The sequence below is a fragment of the Helicoverpa zea genome, chromosome 23, assembly GCF_022581195.2.
Source record: "Helicoverpa zea isolate HzStark_Cry1AcR chromosome 23, ilHelZeax1.1, whole genome shotgun sequence".
NCBI lineage: Eukaryota > Metazoa > Arthropoda > Insecta > Lepidoptera > Noctuidae > Helicoverpa > Helicoverpa zea.
In genome coordinates this window covers 3,431,728-3,455,596 of record NC_061474.1, presented here as the reverse complement: position 1 = coordinate 3,455,596, position 23,869 = coordinate 3,431,728, and the positions used below count along the sequence as shown (strand labels likewise).

Genomic DNA, 23,869 nt, shown 5'->3' with positions numbered 1-23,869 from the left:
CGTAACTTTGCAATGGCGTTGCAGTTACGATAAAAATATTTTTGCTGGTTGTTTACCGTTTTAACAATTGAGGAGCATTAAAACAACATTATTATATCAATAATCAATGAATGTTATTACGTCGTCAGTTCAATCGCGACGTGTCAGGAACGCATTCTCTGAATGGCCGAACTATAATAAAGGAATGTCAACAGTATTAAAGGAGAGAAACCTTGCTGTTATAAGTTTATTTATATGTTTTCATAATAATGTTATTCCAAAAACCATCAGTTAGTAAATTTCGTGAAAACTTATAGTACAGTACAGGTCTTGTACTGCAGTCGCTTATTTTTGAGTTATGTGCTAGAGCTCTGGCTCTCAAAAACTGTAACATTTCTATGAAGCATGTTTTAGTTTCATATAAAATGTGATGAAGAAAATACATCGGTATTGAGGTAATCAAAGCATGCTTTTAGTTTTTATAGGAAGATTTAACAGTGTGAGACGAATATAAAAATACTACTTAGAGAGAATAGCTAGTTCATAGTGCAAAATAATTTTAATTTAAGTTAAATGTTTAAAAATATATGATAATAAAATAGAGGTGTTCACTCCATAAAAATGAAACATGTCAGTTTAATTTACTTAAAAAACGAATACTAGAAATATTAGCAGGAAATCATTAGTTGCAAACTGATTACTTTGTGTAATATTTGCCCACGCAATACAAGTATAACGCAATAAAAAAACATATGCCATAGAGCTAGCTATCCTCCCATAATAGTTACAAAGATGTATTTAACCATAAACTGTCTTACAAAACACTTCCTAGCACTAAAGGACCGTACGTTTCAACCCTGCAAACTATTCGTATCATTTAACACTCTACATTAATTACTTTACTAAATACTGAATGGTTTGAAAACGTTCATAATACGCGATCTACGAGTCAACTGTACAATGCAGACTAAGTCTACGACATATAAATACAAAATTGTGCACACAAAGTTGAAATAAATTAAAAAGATATTATCACTGGGTATGCGGCTTTTTTGGACAAGAATGGGGGAATTTATTTTCACCTGGCAACACTGTGTTGGTGATGGTAACTCTAGAGCGCGACGAGTCTGGTGCTGCAACCGCGCCATTTTTCCTGCAATTTTCTGTGTTCCTCGTATTGCTGTTCGGTTATTTGCTTTACTGCGGGTGCAGCCTGGTGAAAAACATAAGTGAAATTGAAGTATTATATTCTCGAAAATAATAAAGATAGTCAAATAGACAAGATAATCAGTTTTCTAACTTTTTTGAGAGGATCAAATCTCAAAAACCTTTAGGTTAGCTTTGTTAGCAATAAGTATCACACATAAAAAATCTTATTGTTAACCTAATACTTTTTTAGGGAGTCGGTTAAATTTAAAGTAAAAAAAAACAGTACCTTGATCTTCCTCGGATCCAAATTAGCGCCAAGATTCTGGACTCCCTTAGCCAACTTTGTCAAAGGCGAGAGTACCATCTCCTTTGTAGCGCTTCCAACAGGACTTGTAATGTTCTTAAACTGCCTTATAGCCGACTCACTATGCGACTGAGCTATATTCAGTGTAATTTCATGCTGAGAATTCGACCTGACGTGGAAATTAGCCCCTTCTGACTGCGTATCATCGAAATTTAACTCGTTGGAGCTATGCGAAAGCTTCTGAGATAAGACGAGAGAATTCGGCGGGGCTGGCTTCGAGAAAGCCCCTTCTACGTGAATTTCTGGGGTCTTAGAAGCGTCAATGTTAAACGGATTGATTTTGTTCACGTTACTAGGGGTCTTAGAAGCTTGTTTCTCAACATTAGTCACTATTTCTGAAGGAATGAAGACCTGTGTATCATGCGGTTCAATTTTAGAAGAATACAAAGGATTCTGGATTAATTCGCAGTCGTTTTCCGCGTCAGTTTTCTGTCCCGGCTTTCCAATATAATGTTGGGTGTTTTCGAAATTATCTAGGGTCGGTTCGAAGATGTTAGTTCTATTTTCGTCGTCCGAGGAATAGTCGGAGCTCATGCCGTCAGAAAGGCTGCCTTTTTTCTTGTTGTCCTTATTTTGTCCGAGTGTGAAGATCTTTTTGGTTCGAGAGGCGCTCTGGTCGAATTTGAGCTGAAGACTAGGACGCGCGCGAGCGTTTAGCGAGTGACTCAGTTTGTTCAACTTGCTGAATTGTTCCGTCATGTTGGTCAGGGCTTTGGATCCTAGAAATGGCAACGATAATATAATGTAGTTTTGTAAGATTGGAGTACAGTAGGAGACCCTACTGGATTGTTAGTTTGGCCTTGGTCATTAGTCTACTATTATACTACAAATCATGTAGAAGGATAATAATTTGCTTGCAAATAATCACGGGACGTTAGGATTTTTGACACTAAACTACCCCTAAAATTACCTATTTCAACCACTAAAAGTCCAATTAAATCTATATACTGCACTTCTATTTAACAACGTATGTACTTCTATCTATTGCACATTGAAATCTACGTATTATTCCTTTGATATCAACCTATTTCATACTGGCCTATAACTCCACACGGGCCCTTGGTATTACCCCCAAAAATATACACAAAAACCTCTTAAAACAAACACAACTAACGGTCTGCGTATTAGTAGTTTGGAATCGGTCGCTTGCTGTGGCGACGACGTTGCGATGCATGTGCAGCGTCGGCCGCGACACGATGCGCAATATCTGTCCCAGCACCGCGCTCGTCGCCGACACTCGCGACTGACAACTGTCTGCGAGCCCAGGGGGGGGTTAGGGATGGAGGAGGGGGGATGACATACTACCTAGGACTGTAAAAGTAGGGGATGGGGAGATAGAAGTGTCCTACAATATAGGGCGGATGCCAGGAGGTTCAAAGTGTGAGGATATGGAATTATTTGTGTCATATTTTCAAAGAGACTGAATATTGATCGCTATATTCTGCTATATAATTAGTAATTTGGCGTTGATCATCACGTTGAAAATATCTTCAAGTATATTTTTATTTGTGTAAAGTTAGCATTATTGCTATGAATGTGAGATGACGGCAGACAGAAGAAGAAAACACCCCGCGCCGACCCTAAATAAAATGGGATAAGGGCAGGAGGATGATAATGATCATGTTAGCCTAACAATAGGAAGTGGTGAAAGGGGGGCGTTTTTAGGGTCCATTTGTAATTTTGACGTGAAAAAGTGGTAATCTCATTAACTCATTTGACTAGTTTCATTAAATAACTGTACTCACCAACACTGCGTATATCGGCGACGAGTTGCGTCTCGCTGACGTTGCGCGTGAGTGTAGGTAGGCGAGACAGGTCCAGGTATAGCGACGAACGGGCGTTACCTGTCTGTCCCGGGTGGACCTGACCAACAAAATAATTTTCTTTATTTATTTATGGTAGCACTTTCAACCAATGATATGTATATCCCACATTGTCTAAAAAAGGTTTGAAACTGGCAAAATAGTAAAGAATTAACTTTTACAGTGAAGTTTTGATTGTCCCATGTAATTGATAAATAGTACAGTTATGTAAATACTATTATTGTAAATATCCGATGTACAAATAAAAAAAAATCGAGGTAAAAACATCAGGTCAATTTTATTTAACCAGTAAGAATTCGTCCAGCTTATAAGAATGTATATAAGGACTTAATGCTATAAAGAAAAGGACAAACAGATTTACCTTAGATTTCTTCTTCTCCAATTTAACTCCGTCGTGGAATGGTACCGGCGGAAGTTTGGCAACGTCGCGGGCGACCATCAACGATTCGCAGATCGAGTGAAGAGATTCTGAAAATAAAAAAAACTGGAAATTGTAGAATGTAATATTTTAAACGCTATGGTTAATGTTAGTTTGAGGGTAATTTTGCGACGAATAAAATATAATTTAATAGTAAATCAAATCAAATCAAATCAACAACAATTTTTGAACTTCGATTACAATTGAAGTTTCAACGGTATTGCCATATTATTACAATATATTAGGCGCCTCAAAAATGCCGTCACGTGAGTGGGCACAGGCATTAAGAATCTATATTTTTCATGACATATATCGATGCATTCAAACGTGTTAAGAAATACCGCCTTCAGTCTGTAGGTCTTAAGTGCAGACCCAGCTTTGGGTTCAGGGGGTGCGGACTATGATCCCGTGATTATGTCATGTGGACAATGATCCCCCCCCTCTGGATCTGCCCTTGGTATGTCGTGTATCGTTAAGGGTTTATGTTCAATGCATGTGTATAAAGCTCATGTGTACTGACCTATCATCTCGTCCTTAGTGTTGATGACAACCGCCATGTTGTTGAAGAAGCGCAGCGTGGTGGAGCGGAACATGTGGAAGTAGCCCGCCTCGCCGCCGCACGAGTAGCTGATGCGGATGCAGTAGATCGCCTCCGACGAGTTCTTGCGGCCCACGTTGAATATCTGCAATTAAATAAATTTTATATGTAATTTTATATCAATATTGCATATTGTATATACACACCAATTGATACATAAAACATTTTTGAAATGTTCTTCTAACCTACAAAAGTACAAACAGACATGTGTTGCTGGGGAGTTTGTTGAGCCACTCCGTCTTCCCAGCAAAACCACATAGGAAGTGAAAAAGGGTGGACATTTTGGGGACTGTCTTTTGAAAGTTTTTGACGTTCAAAAAGTGATGGTTTGCAGCCAAGTTTTTAATTTATTTCAAATTATTCATCATCATCAAATTTGTATAGGCCCACCTATCCTATAGAGAAGGATTGAGCGTTATTGATCAAGCTTGCCCATTGTGGGTTGATGATTTCAGACTTTTACAAGTCCTAGTTTCCTCAAGATATTTCCCTAACTTAACTAACCGTGGTACAATTAGCGTCAAAAGGTCCGAGTTCTATAGCGGTGACATCCCGCAGCGGCACTCGTTGCACTCCGAGCAGTCGGTCCGACGTCTCGTCGTAGTCGGCCACGTAGTACGCCTCGCTTGTTAGTACTAGTACGCTGTCCATTTCCGTTTCGTGAGGATCGCCAGTACTGAGGGGGAACAAAAGTTAACAAATTGCAAGATATCTGCAAAGTATGTAAAAAAAAACCGCTAATAAAGTGGTTACGACCATCTTAAATAGGTCCCGGGAGAACCACCTTTTCGCAACCAGGAAATAAGTAGCCTGTCCTTTCCCAGGCTCTGGTCTATCTATGTACTAAATTTGATGTAAATAGTTTCAATAGTTTTGGCTTGACAGAATTACATTTGCATTGACAATATAAAAAGCGTTTATTTTTTTACATATTCACAGAAATATAATATTCTTATTCACTTACTTGGGATCCGCATCAATCAATCCCCAGGAGCCCAATATAGGTTCTGTGTCAACGAGCAATTTCTTGCAGTCGTCGATCAACGATTTGACGTGTTGAGCCATCGCCGCCGTATCCGGTTCCGCTTGATCCTGTAACAAATTGTTTTAGTGTTATGTTATTTGCAATGGTCACCATGCCGGACTGCCGGACCTGAGGTCCCGGTTTAGATTCCCGGTTCGGTCGACATTTGTGTGATGAGCATGCTTGTTGACCGTGGTCTGGGTGTTATAATATATATTTATTAATGAGTATTTATGTAGTTTATCAATTGTGTTAGCACCCATAACACAAGTTAATAAATAACGTTCCTTGGGGATAACCGACCGTATGTATAATTTTATTTTATTATAATTATTTTATTGCTGGGGAGTTTGTTGCGCCGATTCTTCCCATAAAAATAAATAGGAAGTGGAGAAGGGTGGGCATTTTGGGGGCTGTCTTTTGTACCTTTTTTGAGTTAAAGTGCTGTTTTGCAGCTAAGTTTAATTGTTGAACACTGATTTATGGCAGGGCAAGCGAGACTTAGTTGATTAATCTACAATAACATTATAAACAACAGGCTACTTTTGTACTTTATCTACAAAAAAAAAATTAGCATAAAAACACGAAAAATCTACAAACAAAAATAAAATCAAGCACAGACTCGGCCGTCATCACGTCTATAGTCTATGGCTACTGGAGCAACAAAATAATAATAAAATCAAGCACATCATGCACGCACATTGAACATAAGAACCTTGACAGAAGTGCAGCGTCCGCCTTCAGGCACTATCAACTGGTCCGGTATGGACCGAGACTCGCCCGTCATCACGTCTATTGCGACTTGACGGAGAGCGTCTTTGAACGTTGACAAGTAATATCTGAAACAATTCAGTATTTTGTAACAAAATGTTTTAGTATAAACAATAAAGTTTATTTTAATAATTTGGGTGTAGTGAGTCACTGAGCCAACAAGCAGCCTTTTGATGAGTACTCCTGTCGTTAAAACCACAAAGTTAGTCAGTTTTTTATAAAACTTACAGCGCCTGTTATGGCCCAACAGTCTACTACCATATCATATCAGTCTAAATAAAAAAGGCTAGTTACAATTAAAGTAAATTGAACTGGTAATTAATTTTGAAATAACTATCATGCAATGTAGGTAGGCCAGACACACCTATAACACGATCAGTTCGAAAGTTTAATTTGTCATAAACGTAAAAGACAGGGTATGATATCTATAAAAAAAGTGGTTATGATAGACTACAGTGAGTTTGGTGATTACTTTATTTATTAGTATTAATAACACTTAAACACAACACTCATTAGAAACTAAAGGCATTAAAACACAGCTGAAAAGTAAATGATTTTCGTCAGTGTATTTAATTACTCGAACGTTTCATAAGTTTTTGTAGAGTATTGTAAGTAAAAAGGAAGTGAGCTAGTAATTTGTACATTTTATTTACAAAATGAAAATAAAATCAAGTTTTTCATGATTCTAGAATGAGTTTTCAAAATTATAGAAAATTATAATAAGCGTCCACATCTAGTTAAAAAGTTACAAAGCCGGAGAGAGGAGGTCAAAGAAAAAGTGCAACTAAACTCCATTAGTTAGGGTCCAAATTCCAATGAACTGACCTCCCCATCCCGTAAGCGATTTCCGCGCCCAAGAGTTCGCTAGTCAACGTGTGACCAAAGTAACTCGGCATCATTTCTAACTTTGGCCTTTCACTGTCCATATTTTCGAAAACCATCATTGACGCTGTCTTAAAATCCCGCCAAAAACTGTTGTAAGTTTCGACGGTAGCCATATTGACTTGCTGTCCGAGCAAAATGTCTATGGCACATTGAGTTATGGCGTCGTTAAAATGGCGGATGATGAATCTGGAAAAATGTTTGTCGGTTTTGTACCGTGGACCCTAGAAAAATTTTGGAGAATTGGGGGGTGTTTGTTACCTGTTTGCGGACGCAACGCCATCTTTCATGAGTCCTGTGAACTTTCTTTCGCCCGTTCTTGTGTAATCGCCCTGTGGAGAAAGTAGACGAAGTTAGATCTCGAAAATAGCAGTCTAAAAAAACGCAAGATTAGTTAATGCGAGTTGCATGTGTAACTTTCAAAACTGGTTCCTGAAAAGTGTCTTAGAATTCTGAAAAGTACCCTGACTTAGGGAGACTAAAAGGTAAAAAAGGTAAACCTATATTGGAATTATTTGTTATAGACAGATCGTAGTTGCACATACAAATAGACAAAATCGACATAAGAAACTAATACTACGAGGTTTACATAAAGAAAACTGAACATTAATATCAATATTGATCTTTGGGCATTTCTTTGGCCTTATGGCCCCTCAAAGAACAGACACCAGCTACATGGTATAGTAGTTACCTTCAGAGCCTTAGTGCCGGCATACTGTCGCGAGATGACGTCGCCGTTGTCCGCCCACATGGTGAGGAAGGCTTGGCGCAGGGAGGGCGGCAGGCCGCAGCCCGGGGTGCCCAGCCCCAAGCGGCACAGTTGCAGTTCTAGCACGTACTTCGCTATGGCCGTCTGCGGGCATAAAAAAGAATAATATGGTTTAGTGAAGTCTTAAAAGCCTATAGGCCAAACTGGAGCCAGATTGTGAAAAAATGATTTGAGCGGTAAATAAGATCGATTATATTTTCGTAGCTACAATTATATTTTCATTACCGAGTATTTACTTCATTGATTGAACTTTAAGTAAAATGTAACTTGCACATATTATTCACGTGCAAGTTACAAAAACTTTGTTTAAAAAACACACACATAAAAATATATAGATTTCGACTTGTGTCTGAAGTCTTATATTCTATGGGCTGCGACATTGTTCTAAAGAGTTACGGCGACCCTGATACAAAAAAGGCCTAAGAACACAATGGATTAAAAGTTGACACTCCCTCACCGCTGCTGACCCACAGCGGGAAGGGTCATTTGATGATTTTTGCATTCTTAAAAAAAAGTCATAATATATTCTATTTCAGGATGCACCTGTGTCTGCGCGTAAGCACGTGTATTTTAATGTATCCTGCGCACCTGAATTACAATATGTTCTGCGTAGTTGGCTGATCTCTTTCTAGCTAGAACAATTCCTATAGCCAAAAAAGCTGGGAACATTATTATTATTACTAAGTACACATACCTGTACAACATTAGTTCTATCGAGACAGTCGATGCAGTTGACTCGGAAGACGCCGTTCTGCGTGCATATGAGGCCGCGGTCGTCGCGCCAACAGAAACGCATTTCGCCTATCACCTCGGCTAACGCGTTGATCAGTATGCTCACGTTTTCGTAATGCATGCCTCGACTGCGAACAAAAGACACATTAACAGGGTTAAAAGTAGTAATATTGGACAAGTATATTTTATTTTAGAATTTTCGCTTTGTTTAAGGAACTTTCATAAAGCAGTCCACAGCCTGGGAGTTGGTGATTGATACACCCGTGCATCGGAGAGCACGTGAATGTCGGTCCTGCGCCTGATCTCTCTCCGGTGGTGTCGAATTGCCGTCCCATCGGGCTATATAGTGAAGGAATAGTAAGTGCACCTGTGTCCAAGCAAATGCTTGTGCACAGCATATGTCCTGGCGTAACTGGCTGATCTCCTTAATGAGAACAGCCGCCGTGACCGACGATCATATGCAGAACGTGGATCAGAAATTCTAACCAGTCTTACAAAGCGGTTGCCCGGGTTGAGGAGGTCAGATAGGCAGTCACTCCATGTAAAACACTGGTACCTACTCAACTACATCCGGTTAGACTGGAAGCCGACTACAACATAGTTGGGAAAGACTCGGAAGATGATGACTCAGCTGCATCCGATTAGACTTGAAGCCAACCTCTGCTCAATGTGAAATACTGGTACTCAGCAGCATCTGGATAGACTAGAAGCCGACTCCAACATACAACATAGGAAAAGGCTAGGCCGATGCTCACCAGTACTCATGGAAGTCGAAGATAGCGTATATGACGTCAGGGCTGTTGTACCGCAGCACGTGGTTACCATACGCCTCCCATATGATGCGCTCTCTCCCTTGCTGCTCCACTAAGTTTACTATGCAAACGTTTCTGACAGAAAGTCTAACCAGTCTTACCAAGGAGTTGCCCGGGTAACTGGTGTGAGGAGGTCAGATAGGCAGTCGCTTCATGCAAAATACTGGTACTCAGCTGCATCCGGGTAGACTGGAAGCCGACTCCAACAAAGTTGGAAAAAGGCTCGGAAGATGATGACACAGCTGCATCCGATTAGACTTGAAGCCAACCCATGCTCAATGTGAAATCCTGGGACTTTGCGACATCTGGTTAGACTGGAAGAAAACTTCAACTAGGGAAATGGCTAGGCGGATGCTCACCAGTACTCATGGAAGTCGAAGGTAGCGTATATGACGTCAGGGCTGTTGTACCGCAGCACGTGGTTACCGTACGCCTCCCATATGATGCGCTCTCTGCCTTGCTGCTCCACTAAGTTTACTATGCAAACGTTTTTGTATGTCTTTATCTCTTCTTTGAAATGGTTCTTGAAGGCTGAGTGAGATTCGTCTTCGGCTGGAAATAAATTAAAACGTATTTTGTATAGACTTTTGAAATGAATTGAGTGTTATGAAATGTGTTGGCAATTTCAGCTGGGGGTTACAATGAAATGTATGTCAGGTTACGACGGTCACTTATGTCATGTCCCCTTTCGTATGAGTCATTTATTATAGGTGAAAGAATGCGTGCAAATCAGTTCATCCGGTAAGAGGCGCGTTGTCACATACAGACAAAACACGCAGCGGTCAAAATGATTAAAAAATATTAATTATACTCTCCTCTATTTGCGTCGAGAGTTAAAAAAATACATTGAATGTATGTACCTAGTGGAACGGTTGAAGATCAATCATATTGAGACATCGAACGGTACCTACTGGTTTTTATATTTTCTTTGTTTAATTTTAGTACTACTTACTTCGATCAAGACGTGGCGGTGGCCTGAACTTGTACTCGGGTTGACTCCAAAATATAGGCACGGAACCACGCACCTATGGGATAACACACACAGTCACACAGGTATTCTGAAATTACATATATTGAAATTGTTTATGCAATTATTGGGTCATCAACTTATTCAAATCAAATCAAATCATCTTTATTCTCAGGCATCAAAGGCCCATAGATAAATACCTTAAAACTAGCATACATAATATGATATACAAAATTGTTAGTAAATAAAAACTTAAAACTATGTTAGTAGCACTTCATTTATGCACTAAGTCACTGTGCGGTCCTGTGGCACTTGTCCGCGGAAGCGACGGAACACCACGTCCTGTGGCCAGAAGTATTAGAAGTATTGTGGTCATTGATTCCTAAACAATTATTGCATAATGGATCCTGCAAAAAGAGCTCTTCGCTCAGTAACAGCCGCATGATTCGTAAAGTTCAGCACCTTTCATAAGGTTAAGCACCGCTAAACAAGGTCGGTCGGTAAATGGATGACCATTTTGTCATGCAAATTCTTTAGCGTTTCGGAGTGTACGTTCGGTTGGTTGATCCTGGTTGTCATTTGAAGATTTTTGGCAGAAGCCAGAAAGTCTGGGTTGCTTGGGTAATAACTGGGTTAAGAAGGCCAGATACGCAGATGCTCCATGTAAAAATTCTGCCGGCAGGATTCACTAGAAAGCGACCCCCATAGGAAAATGACACGGAGATGGTGATGATACTTTTTGCAAAAATAAACTTTGTGTAAACACGAAATTGCGGTATGTATCTCCAAACTTTTACCTAAATTATGGTACAGTTATCAAAAAACACAAAAAGTCAGCATCATCCGTCTAAAAGTCATCAGTGCATGACACTTTAGTACGTGAATGTCCAAAACAACAAGTAACGGTTTTACACAATCAGTTTAAACGTAACCATTTGTTGTGCTCAAAATATTTCGCGTTGTTAAGCTTGTCATTGAAAGTTTTGCAATCTTTAGCGAGTTACATTCAACGTAAAACTAATATAACGTAATTTGTATAAGTGTCAATTTAAATTTAAATAATGTGTATAGCTTCTTAACAATGTAGATAACAATATAGGTTACCTGAAATAAATGTATTTTATTTTACTTAAAACTGAACCAATAATTTGATAACAATGATTTTCGTGTAAAAAAGGGCGCTAATATTAACCGCAGATTTACTCAATGGCCAAAACCACCGAAAACCAGTTTTGACATAAAAAAACAAAAACACATGGGTAACACAAAGTCTGACCTGCACAAAGGAAGCTCGGTGTATGCTATCAGAACATATGATGGACACAATCTGTTCAGTTTCCACGTAGTTGGCCACTTTGCCGCCCGGCTCGATGCCTCGACGATTGTATCTGATAAAAAGTTATTAGCATTATTTATTTGTAAGGTATGTGGGACGGAACACGATGGTTTTTAGTCGGTAAGAGTCTGACACTCCCTTACCGCTGCTAACCCACAGCGGGAGGAGTCATTTGATGATTTTTGACGTCGGTAAAAAAAAGGTATGTGGGACGCGGTCTAGCTTTTCCCCGCAGTTACACCAACGTCTTGGAAAACTTAAATTGTAGCCATGACCTTTCACAAACTCCGGTCTATCAATGTATTTCATCAATTTCATTTCAATCGGTCAGTTGTTTTGGAATCAAAGTTGTACACACGGAAAGACAGAGTTGCTTTAACATTAGTAAAGACTATACAACTAAACATTCAAACCGTCAAAACAAAGAAATCATAAACCAAAATTCCCACTCACCTAGTCCCAGCCTGATATCTCGACCTTCTAGAGATCAGCCCCAAAGTAAAGGTCTCATCACACGAGCTACTGTTGGATAACGACTCTGTATTCAGAGGGTTCACGTCTGCCGGTTCCACGGCGATTTGTGAGAGGTGCACGTAACCTTGGATGATGGGCAGGATCCATTGGTCACAGTCTGGACTCTGTTAACGAAATTGAGGGTCAGATAAAAGATAAAAAGTCATTCATTCAAAGTAGGCTGAAAATCAGCACTTTTGAAGGTCGAATTTACAAAAGACAGTCCCCAAAATGCCCGCCTTTCACCACTTCCTATGTGTGTTTTTTTTTTTTCAGGATATCCTCTTTGGAGTATACATGTATAAAACATGGTTCTCGCTTAACTTAATGGCGGTTCGCAACTAACTTCAGAGTACAGGTAAGACCACATGATCAGTGGCTGTCGGAAATATTCAAGAGTTATGTTCGTGTACATAACATGAAAAATGGTGCGCAGCGATTTGCATGTTCAGATCGCGATGTTCAGAGCCGCCATTTAGTTTAAGGCGAATGAGGCGCAGCAAATTTTATTTTTGTGTCTAATACTTATGACCTAATAGATAGATTTTTATGCTTTTTAGGCGCATTTTTTTTTCATTGTTATTCTTTTGTTCATTAGGAAATTAGGATTAAACAACAAAAGATTAACTAACAACCTCGCATATCGGTGCTACAATCGTTACGCTAACGAGCGATTAATTCAAGGTCAAATTATATTTGCGTGTGTTGTGTGTTTAAGAGTTCAGTTAACTAAGGCTTTGGAATATTTTTTCATGCAAACTGGCACTTCATACTTTCGATTATTACTATTAAACTTATGATCGATCGATCATAAGTTTCCCGAGCTTATTGTTATAGGTTCTTTGGCATGTTTTTCATCTCTGCATTTGATGCTATAAATCTGCCATTTATTGAACTGTAAATACGGTAATACTTTCATATAGCTGTGCATACATGTACCTACAACCTACCTACTATATTTAAACCTACGCTACTACTGATCCGAATGTGTTAATCGAAACCTTATGATATTCCAGCTTTTTCGAAAAAAGCCCTTCACATGGTGGACCTACTGTCCAGTAATAAAGGTAAGCCAACCCCAACATAGTTGGGAAAAGGCTCGGGAAATGGTTACTAACTACTGTAAGGTTCGAAATGTTTTTCACGTTTATTTTATCTTTTTAATTACGATTTCTGATGCTTTAGAATTTTTATTATGGCAACATTTCAATTTGAGGAGATTTTACTTTTCGCCATCTGGCAACACCGGAAATTGATTTGAACGGAATAAGATCAGGTGGGGGCATTCTGGCTCGGACCGTTGAATTGTGCGGTTGCGTCAAGTTGTTCAAGTGTAAGACGTAAATTGGTTGGCTGGATAATTTTCAAGGCTGGATTGTTATTTGTTTTGGTTACTAAATATATTCAAGTTTAAACGAAGAATCTTTGTTTCCTGTTCGTGCCCTTACTTCTGAGGTAGTCTTATATCTCAGAAGTGGGATAAAGAAAACGTAAGTACACGCCTACATCTATTTTTACTTTTATATTTAATAATCTGTTTTGCAATAATCACGCTAACCTAACTGTTAAAAATATTATTCAAGAGGTACATACATAGTTGTACCTGCCTATTCCACAATTTTTAATACATGTATTTTACTTAGGGCCGATTTTTCGATCGCCGGATGGCTCTTATCTGAGTGTGTTTGACAGCTTTTGTATAGAAAATATGTCAAACCGCCATATTTATTCCTTAGACGGAAGTTAGCTGATGATTGAAAAATCAGCCCATGCGGACAACTACTTTGCATGTACCACATAGTTATTTAAACCTTGCGGATTCATTTATATTATTTTTTGCATCTAACCCGTATACAGGGTATATTAATGATTGACAAAAAAAAAAAAAAAAAAAAAAAAAAAAAAAAAAAAAAACAACAACATAAAAAAAAAAATATATTGCAGGGGTATATAAAAGGGGTGAAAAAACGTGTTATTTTTGTCGTCAGACTTACCGTTTACGAGATATCTTAAGGTTTAGTTCTATTACTAAAATCTACAATTTTGTTCGACGAGTTTCAGAAAATGGAGACTGGAAATGGCCATGGCAGGCTAGAGACCCCTCGAAGCAGTCGTTCACTCACACGGGGTAGCCACAGCCGCGAGCGCAGCCGCAGTCGCAGTCGCGGAGTACGGGACCGCGAGTTGGCGCTCAGGCGGGAGCAGGAGAAGGTTCGGCTCTTGGAGTTGGCCTTGCAACAAGAACGAGACGCCGAACAGCGCAGGAAGCACAGCGAGCATCTTAGCGAGCGCCGCAGCGAGCGCCACAGCGAGCGCCGCAGCGAGCGCCACAGCGAGCGCCGCAGCGAGCGCCACAGCGAGCGCCGCAGCGAGCGCCGCAGCGAGCATCGAGGCGAGCATCGAAGGGAGCGCCGCAGCGAGCATCGCAACCGGCGGCGCAGCGTGGACCGTGGCGAGCATGAGATGAGGTCAAGGAGTCGCAGCCGAGCCAGCGTCGAGCATCGCACTAAAAGGTCATGTACTCCCACTTTTACTACTAACGATGTCGTGAAATTATTTAAGAATATTAGAGATGTCATTCCATCGCAGCCGTCAAATCAATGCTTACCCTCAATCAGTAAAGGCTTCGATAAAAATATACTTCCAGAATTTAATCCATCTCAGAAAAACCAACGTATGGACACGTGGTTAAAAAAGGTTAACGAGTGTGCAGAGGTTTACGGCTGGGATGGAAGAACTACAGTGCATTTTGCGATGCAGAAACTCTCGGGACTTGCAAAAACATGGTACGAGAGTCTTAACTCGATTTTGTTTACCTGGAAGGAATGGCAGATAAAGTTAATGAGTGCTTTTCCCTGTGAGCAAAATTACGGACAACTCCTTGAGGATATGTTGAAGCGCAAAAGTCGTCCCAATGAGTTAGTCGAGAATTATTATTACGAGAAATTGGCCCTCCTTAATCAATGTGACATAACGGGTAGGCGCGCGGTAGACTGCATCATCCATGGCATAAGTGATAAAACTATGAGATCTAGCGCGTTGGCGTTGAGATGCGATGAGCCGGATCAATTATTAAAATTCCTACTAAGTAACAACAAAGAACTCCCGACACATCCATTTTTTAACAGGGATAAGGTGGGTGCCTCCTCTGATGACCGACAAAGTTTCAGGCCCAATAGCAAGAGCAATCCAAATGTGTATTGTTACAACTGTAAGGAGAAAGGACACCCTTTCTCTAAATGTACGAAGCCTTTAGTGAAATGCTCAACGTGTAACAGAATTGGACACAAGGCTGAAACATGTCGCTCTAAATCTGAAATGGGGAATAGTAAGTCTGACACTATAACAAAGACAATGCGTATAAAGAACTCAAATCCGAACAATAAATTCATAAAATCAGTTAAAATTGGGGATGATATCGTTGAAGCCTTCGTTGATCTAGGTAGCGAGGCTAGTTTAATACGGAAAACTACATTTTCAAAGCTTGGGCTACAACATGATAATATTCCAATCCCACTGACTGGTTTTGGTAATAAATTGATATATTCCTTGGGTTCTGCTAAGTTTAAGATAAGTGTTGACGATATTGAGGCCGATGTCGTATTTAGAGTAGTAGACGACGTGTTTTTAGAAAAACCAATACTTGTTGGGCAAACTTATTCAGAGCAACCACATATTGCGTTGTATAAAGATGCGCATAAGCTGAATTTCTTATGTAATAGTAATGACACTTCAACTTTTGATGTCATAGAAGACGGTGACAAGATAAGAATCAGATCCGCGGCTCATAATGTACTATTCGGTCCAGCCAGTATTAGAGCTTTAACGCACAAGGAATTCACAGGAAATTTAATACTAGACTCTAAGATAGTAGGTAAGCCAAATGATCAATACTTGGTATGTGGTGGTGTCTACGAGGCCAAGGATAGTCTCCTTTTTGTCACATTAACGCCGTGTTCGACACCATGCCGGGTGCTAGAAAATTTCGTCTTTTCGCGAGCCGAAAGAGTGGAGGCAGTTTATAGGCTCACGGAGGTAGCAAAGTCCATCGAAGGTCAATTCTTTGAGAATAACGTGGGCGAGGGTTTCGACGAGAAAGACGTTCACATAGGCGATTCTATATCTGAAAGCGACAAGGAAAAACTGCTTGAATTGTTACGTCGCCACAAAGAATGTTTTGCATCCACTTTGGGTGATCTGGGGTGCACAACAACCACCGAAATGAAAATAGAACTGAACAGCCAACGTCCAGTCGTCTATAGACCGTATCGACTTTCGCACTTCGAACGTGAAAAGGTACGCGCCATGATAGATGAGATGTTGCAGGCGGGAATCATTAGGGAATCTGCTTCCAATTACGCGAGTCCCATAATTCTTATCCGCAAGAAAGATGGCAATATTCGACTATGCATCGATTACCGATTACTAAATTCGGTCACGGTGAAGGAGAGATACCCCATACCTGTCATCGATGATGAGATTGCCAGACTTTCTGGACAAGCGTGGTTCATTACGTTAGATCTTATGTCTGGGTATTATCAAGTCCCCATCGCGGAAGAAAGTAAACACCTGACGGCGTTTGTCACGCCGGACGGACAATACGAGTACAATCGTATGCCGTTCGGCTTGGCAAACGCGCCAGCAGTATTCCAGCGAATGATGAATAACGTTCTAGGTTCAGCTAGGTTTGAGAAGGCTACTGTGTATATAGATGACTTGCTAATATACGGAAAGGATCCGTCGGAATGCATGAAACGGTTAGAAGATATATTACAGTTGTTACGGGAAGCTAATCTAAAATTGAATCTGTCTAAATGCAGTTTTCTTCAAAACAGGATAAACTATCTGGGCTACGAAATTAGCGCTGAGGGTATGCGGCCGGGGATGTCAAAAATTCAAAGTGTTGCAGATTTTCCCCGTCCGGAAAATATACACGGTGTGCGGCAATTCTTAGGTCTGGTGAGCTATTTTAGGAGGTTCATCCAAGGCTTTGCACAATTAGCACACCCTCTCACTAAACTGCTTAAAAGGGATACTGTGTGGAACTGGTCCACCGATCAAGAAGAAGCATTTAGTGTTTTAAAACGAAAACTAATCAGTAGACCCGTGCTGACAATATATGACCCCTCTGCAGAGTTTGAACTGCATACTGATGCGAGTAAACTGGGTGTAGGAGGGATCCTTTTACAGCGCCCAAAAGGGAGTGAAGGTTCTTTTCATCCTGTGGCCTATTATAGCCGACAGACGACCCCTGAGGAAAAGAACTTTCACTCATACGAACTGGAAACTCTAGCTGTTATATGCTCCCTTAAAAAGTTTAGAGTATACCTGTTAGGCAAAACCTTTAAGGTCGTTACAGACTGCAGCGCCTTACGTTCCACGTTTGGAAAACGCGACCTAATACCTAGGATTGCCCGATGGTGGCTCGCTATGCAGGAATATGATTGCGTCGTGGAATACAGGGCAGGTACAAGGATGAACCACGTTGACGCATTATCGAGAAATCCTATACGAGATATAGACACGCAAAATTGTCAGCAGTATCCCACAGTCATGGCCATAAGTGAGGGCGACTGGCTACTTACTCTGCAGCTAGGAGACTCGGAGCTTTGTCGAATTCGCGATATTGTTGGAAGCGACTTAGATCCTAAAGGGATAGAGTATATTAAGGAAAACTATGTTATACGGGACAATAAGCTATACCGATACGTGGATAGAAATAAGGACTCTGTTAGATTTGTGGTGCCGAAGGGTGCAAGATGGCAAGTTTGCAAGATGAACCATGACGACCTAGGGCATGTTGGTTTTGAGAAAACTTACGAACGTATCAAAAGAAACTATTGGTTTGCCAAAATGAAACGGTTCATCAGAAAGTACGTATCGGCGTGTATCGATTGTGCTTTCGCAAAGAAAAATGAAACCTCTCGAGAAGGATTATTACATCCCATCGAAAAGGTTGCGATTCCTTTTCATACGCTACACGTCGACCATCTTGGACCCTTTGTCAAATCAAAACGAGGCAACACACACATACTGACGGTGGTTGACTCTTTTACAAAGTTTGTATTTATTAAACCAGTGAGGAACACAAATACCCAGAATCTTATTAAGGCTTTAAGAGACATCTTTGATACGTTTAGAGTCCCTGACCGTGTTATCAGCGATCGAGGGTCCTGTTTTACCTCTCATTCGTTCAGGAGGTTTTGTCTAGACCAGGGGATAAGGCATGTTCTTAATGCAGTTGCGAGCCCCAGGTCAAACGGACAAGTCGAGAGGTATAACAGAACTATCCTCGATTCCTTGACAGCAGAGAACCTAAGAGATGATGAAAGAAACTGGGATGACAAATTAGGAAAAATACAATGGGGCTTAAACAATACTATGCAAAAAACAATTGGTAGGTCACCTGCAGAGGTTATGTTCGGATCTAAAATGAATAGCGAAAAGAATTCGGCAATGAATGAAATAGTAATTAATACTCGTGAAGACGAGGATGTAGATTCAATTCGTGTAGAAGTCAAGGATAGGATAGATAAATGCCAAGTAGCTCAGAAACTATATTACGATAAAGGACGCCGACCAGCACGTGTATATAAAAACGGGGAACTGGTTAAAATAACTAAAGTCGCTTTTCACAACAACGGTAAAAGTACAAAACTCATGCCTAATTATGAGGGACCGTATAAAGTTATTAAAATTCTGGGCAACGATAGATACAAGGTAGCCCCTATTGCCGGTTTTGAGGGAATGAGGAATAAGAAAAAGACCACTGTTGCTTCAGACAGGATGAAGCCGTGGATTCACGTAGCGTCATTGGAAATAGAAGACGTAGATGAGGATGACGCGCCTGATGATGGCGATGATGCAATGTCTTCTGATTGACTAGTTGATAAACAATTACCTAAGTTTCAAAAGATATTTATTAATGTTTTATTTAATTATGTTGTAAATTATTCGAGAGATGGCTACATACCTACATATATGTTTTATTTTTCTGTTTCAGGTCAAGCATGAGGCATCAAACGGATACGTCGTGACTTGACCTGTTACATGGATGGTTATTGGTTAATCTACAACTGACTTAATCAAATGGAAGGTGGTTAGTTAGTTGATAGATTTGGATTGTTATTGGATGGACGGGTAATACAAATACTCATGGTTCGATTGATAATAATTGAAGGATGGTTACCAGTCTTGTTCTCGGAAATTCAGGCTCGCAGCGTTACCGCGTGTCTGGATTTTGCATGGCTAATTTTCTTAGATATTTTTATGTTCAAATTTAAAATGTATAGTTTTGGTTTTAGACAAATTGTATCTAGTTAACACCAAATCATACTTACACTAATTACCTAGTACAAAACTTACAACTGGATAGCCAAAATAGTCAATTGTATTAAGTATAAAAATAACTAATGTTAACTGTAGGTTTAGAAATACGGTAGTCTAATATAATAGCAATCAACAAACTATATACGACAATCAAAACACGAAGCCTGTAAAATATGCGATTCTTGTAAAACAAACATGCATGCACTGTAAAATACTATACATAGATGTTTCTAAAAATAACAAAATATTATGCAATTGAAATGATTATTGTGTAAGCAAAATGTTCCCACCCACTTGCCGAGTGTAAGGTTCCACCTGGGTTGTGTATGAGGGCATACACAATGTCAGGATGGACGAGTGTAAGGTTCGAAATGTTTTTCACGTTTATTTTATCTTTTTAATTACGATTTCTGATGCTTTAGAATTTTTATTATGGCAACATTTCAATTTGAGGAGATTTTACTTTTCGCCATCTGGCAACACCGGAAATTGATTTGAACGGAATAAGATCAGGTGGGGGCATTCTGGCTCGGACCGTTGAATTGTGCGGTTGCGTCAAGTTGTTCAAGTGTAAGACGTAAATTGGTTGGCTGGATAATTTTCAAGGCTGGATTGTTATTTGTTTTGGTTACTAAATATATTCAAGTTTAAACGAAGAATCTTTGTTTCCTGTTCGTGCCCTTACTTCTGAGGTAGTCTTATACTACCAAACTGAAATAAAAAGTATCTCACCCCAAGCGCAATAATATCCTTCAGCATATACTTATTCCAGAAGAATCTATCATCAACATGCTTCCACCACTTCGTGATATCCACCACCGGCTTCCCAGTTCCAGCCTCAGATTCCAGTAGCTTCTCTATCTCATACTGTCTCTGAAGACTGTTCGTGATATCCAAGGTCCGGGAGTAGTAGAAACTCTCGGAGTCATCGAAGATTTTCGTTAATTCATCGGTGAGGCGTTTTTCGAAACGCTCGTCGAGTTTTGGGTCTCGTTGTTTTTTGACTGATTGTTTTACCTGCGGGTAAAGTGGGTTTGTATTGTGCTTGGTTGCGGTTAAAAATTATGTGGTTTTAGCACGTGACAGACATCTATTTAAAATACTTTTTTACATTGAAAAAATAACCATAAGAATACTAGCTAAATACATATTTTATAGGATTCTTCCGTAATGAATCGTGAATTAGCTACATACATTGGTAATTTGCAAATTGTACAAGCTTTTACAGGTGAATTTCAGATCGTTTTGAGCATGTACCTATTTACGTTTCAATCATGTACAATTTGATGTAAATTAAATGTATTACCGCTAATTTAAAAAGTAGCGAATCTCTAACTAAACTCAATTTCAACAGTTAATCAATACATTTATACTACAAAGGATGATATATGCTAGATTTAAAATCTGAAATCAAATGATGTGTTATTCTACCCAAAACTTAATTCTCGACCTTGTTACTGGTAGCTAAGGTACAAAATTGAATAAAGCTTGAAATGGAACTATGTATACTGATCCATATTTAGTTGTTCATACCCTCTTTCCGTGATTATTGATGTGATTGTAGTGTCCTTCGTTTGGGCAACAGCTCGGACCCGGACTTACCTAGCATAAATCATCCTTTAGTAAATTAATTATTTCAAAACTAGCTACACCTGTTGATGCAATTGTAAGAACTAAGTTGTAGAATACCAGTATTATGTATATACTTCATTACTTGTTTAACAAGATTATCGAAAATTAGTTGAGGTTTAGAGTTCTGAAGAACAGAAGGAATATATTGTCTTTGTATAGGTAGATCATAATAAAATAGACAAACACACATTACACGTTCTAATACAGGAATTACTCCTACTCTAGATGCAGGCAGATTTTCTGCCTAGTTTAGGAAAGATAATCCTATATATCCTCGTAATATTGGTGTAATGTTTAATCTACAAATTCTATGTACATATATATGTATTAAATAAATGGTCCATTTTATATGTGTTCTACTACTTAATTCTATTTATTTGTAATACCATCTAATTGTATTTAAAACAATTGTGTACACCAAGTACAAACTACTTATTGAATAAATCATTAGATATTAATGATCAAATTATTTTTAAAAGTGCCATCATAAAATCTGCCAATTTTCCCAAACTATCCAAGCAAGCCAAATAAACATCATAAAATCGAAAATGCATTTGACAGCACAACTGTGACTATAACATTTTGTTACGTCGATCTAAACTTGATATAGTTCAAGGCAACATTAATTGGCATTCTACCAAGCCCTCATAAAAATTGTGGAACTACATACATTTATATAGGTTTAGAAACTTATAAACTAGACGTTTTCCCACAGTTTTAATTACCTGTGGAAACTACTGCCCATACTAGGATAAAATATAGTATATGTTACTGGGGAAGATTGTAGCCTTCCAACTGGTAAAGAATTTTTCAAATTGGTTCAGCAGTTTCGGAGCCTTTAGGGTACAAACAAAAAGATGTTTCCTCTTTATCATATTAGTATAGATGTACTTTGTTCAATAATCTAAATCCCTGATAACAAACATGTTTTGTTTGCATAGTTAAGTGGTTATTCATGTTAACTTCAATAAAATAATAGCATGTGCTGTAAGCAGAGTGTAACACTGTCCATTTTTTTGTGGGTATGAATCATGTAATTATTTGTCCAGTTCAAGGCAAATAATTTCTGTTTCAAGCTTTCTGACAAAAATGTAGCATCTGCTTAGAAATGTAATTCTAAAAGAGTAATAATTTAATTTACAATTAGTCTACACAAATAATGCTGTTATTAAATGAATGCATTTTCTTATTTTTGAAATTTTTTAGGTATATTATATCCTATGTTTTTAACTATATAACTAAGCACAAAATACCTAGATGAATGCAGATTTATTATAATAACTCTATAATTAATTTTCCTCATATGAGCAACATGCCTATATAAACTTATATTATGTAGGGGAAACATTGAATTTTTGTTTGTTTGTTTGTAATGGATAAACTAAAAAAAATACAAATTTTTTAAATTTTTGGACTGTGTGACATAGGTTATATTTTATCCTGGTGCATGCAGTGATTGCCACAGATTGCAGGCGAAGCCTCGGGAAAACAGTTAGTAATTTATAATTAGGTTGTCCTACTACTAATGCAAGACTATGATTAAAACTATGATTAGTCATGAATTACAGCAAAGAAAACATGGTTCCCCTTTTCTTCACATATTGATCAAAAGTAATAATGATTAATCAGAATAATATTTTGTAATTAATAATTTCACTACACAGGAGAGAAATTTTTCCTCAACTTTCTAGCTGTCCTATTTTAGTTAAACTATTTAATAGTGACCAAAGTGAAATAATTACAATTTTTCTTGCTAAATACTTATAAGTATAACATACCTGGGTAGCAGCTTGCTGCGTGGTCGTCTTTATGGTGTTGCTAACGTTCTTCACAGCACCAACAGTTTTATTGAGGAACGCAGAGTTCTCAAACAGCCTAGTTCCCATCTTCTTATTCAATGACTTATTAGAACTCGATACGGGGTTCAGAGATCCGTGTTTCGTGCAAGGGCACAGCTCTATCTCCTGGTTTATCGGCCCCATATTCAAAAAACATACTGACTTGATTTTATTAATTGAGTGGTGGAAATATATTGTGCCTACTGGAGAACTCTCCTTTATAATCATTAGACGAGGCTCGAATATATTGGAGTGTTCCACCTTCCCTACGATCCCATCCGTGATGCCCAGGCATTCTATATCTTCAATATCAGACAGATCCCATGCTAAAACAAAGAATTACGATAACATTTTATGAGTCATATTTAATCAATTTTTAACACGACATAACTTATGCTGCGTAAGAATTAAACCTATAAAGCACTAAGATAATTAATCATCGTTATGTTTTTATTAAAAAGTAGGTCAAATATTACTGCAGTTGCCAAAAATTTAAAGATTTTAATATTCACCTGATCGTACTGAGAAAGCCCCTGTTAGTCTGTTCCACCATAAACTTGATTCATTTCTAACGAATATATAATACGACTCTGATCTAAATAATTCCATTTTGGCTTGATTTATTACACGTTCAAAACGTTTCGATTTAATTTCATCGTGTTTATTATTGTTGTATTTTGCACTGAATTGACGTTTCTTCAAAGGGGAAGGGGCAGAATGCAAATTTTAGAATGTTGGCAGTCCCACTTTCATTGAGTGGCTGAGGTAGGGGTCCACCAGAATAGTAAAAGAATAGTTTTTTAAATAATAAAAAAATACCAATGTATATTTATTTCCTGAAACATTAATGTAAAATAAGTTGAACGTTTTAACGCATTTCTTTAGTCCAACTGGCGATTAACTGTTAACTAAATCGCTGATCATAGAGGTAGA

The 23,869-nt window shown here is 38.7% G+C and overlaps 1 protein-coding gene across 4 annotated transcripts; it reads right to left on the bottom strand.

Annotated features, from left to right (window-relative positions):
* Nucleotides 1-212: 212 nt before the first annotated feature.
* On the bottom strand, nucleotides 213-23,634 carry LOC124641813 (phosphatidylinositide phosphatase SAC2). Of its 4 annotated transcripts, none has more exons than XM_047180034.1 (19): nucleotides 23,449-23,634; nucleotides 22,877-23,262; nucleotides 20,199-20,483; nucleotides 12,078-12,262; nucleotides 11,565-11,676; nucleotides 10,274-10,346; nucleotides 9,681-9,873; nucleotides 8,472-8,637; nucleotides 7,700-7,861; nucleotides 7,270-7,340; nucleotides 6,952-7,197; nucleotides 6,056-6,194; nucleotides 5,296-5,423; nucleotides 4,836-5,007; nucleotides 4,254-4,416; nucleotides 3,677-3,783; nucleotides 3,238-3,355; nucleotides 1,415-2,211; nucleotides 213-1,192 (listed from the first exon to the last, which is right to left on the bottom strand). In XM_047180034.1, the coding sequence occupies exons 1-19, from the start codon at nucleotides 23,543-23,545 to the stop codon at nucleotides 1,091-1,093; spliced, it is 3,702 nt and encodes a 1,233-aa protein (XP_047035990.1). In that variant the 5' UTR covers nucleotides 23,546-23,634; the 3' UTR covers nucleotides 213-1,090. The 4 variants fall into 4 exon arrangements, with proteins under 4 accessions (XP_047035990.1, XP_047035991.1, XP_047035992.1 ...); XM_047180035.1 differs by having other exon boundaries at nucleotides 6,071-6,194; XM_047180036.1 differs by lacking the exon at nucleotides 6,952-7,197.
* Nucleotides 23,635-23,869: the final 235 nt, after the last annotated feature.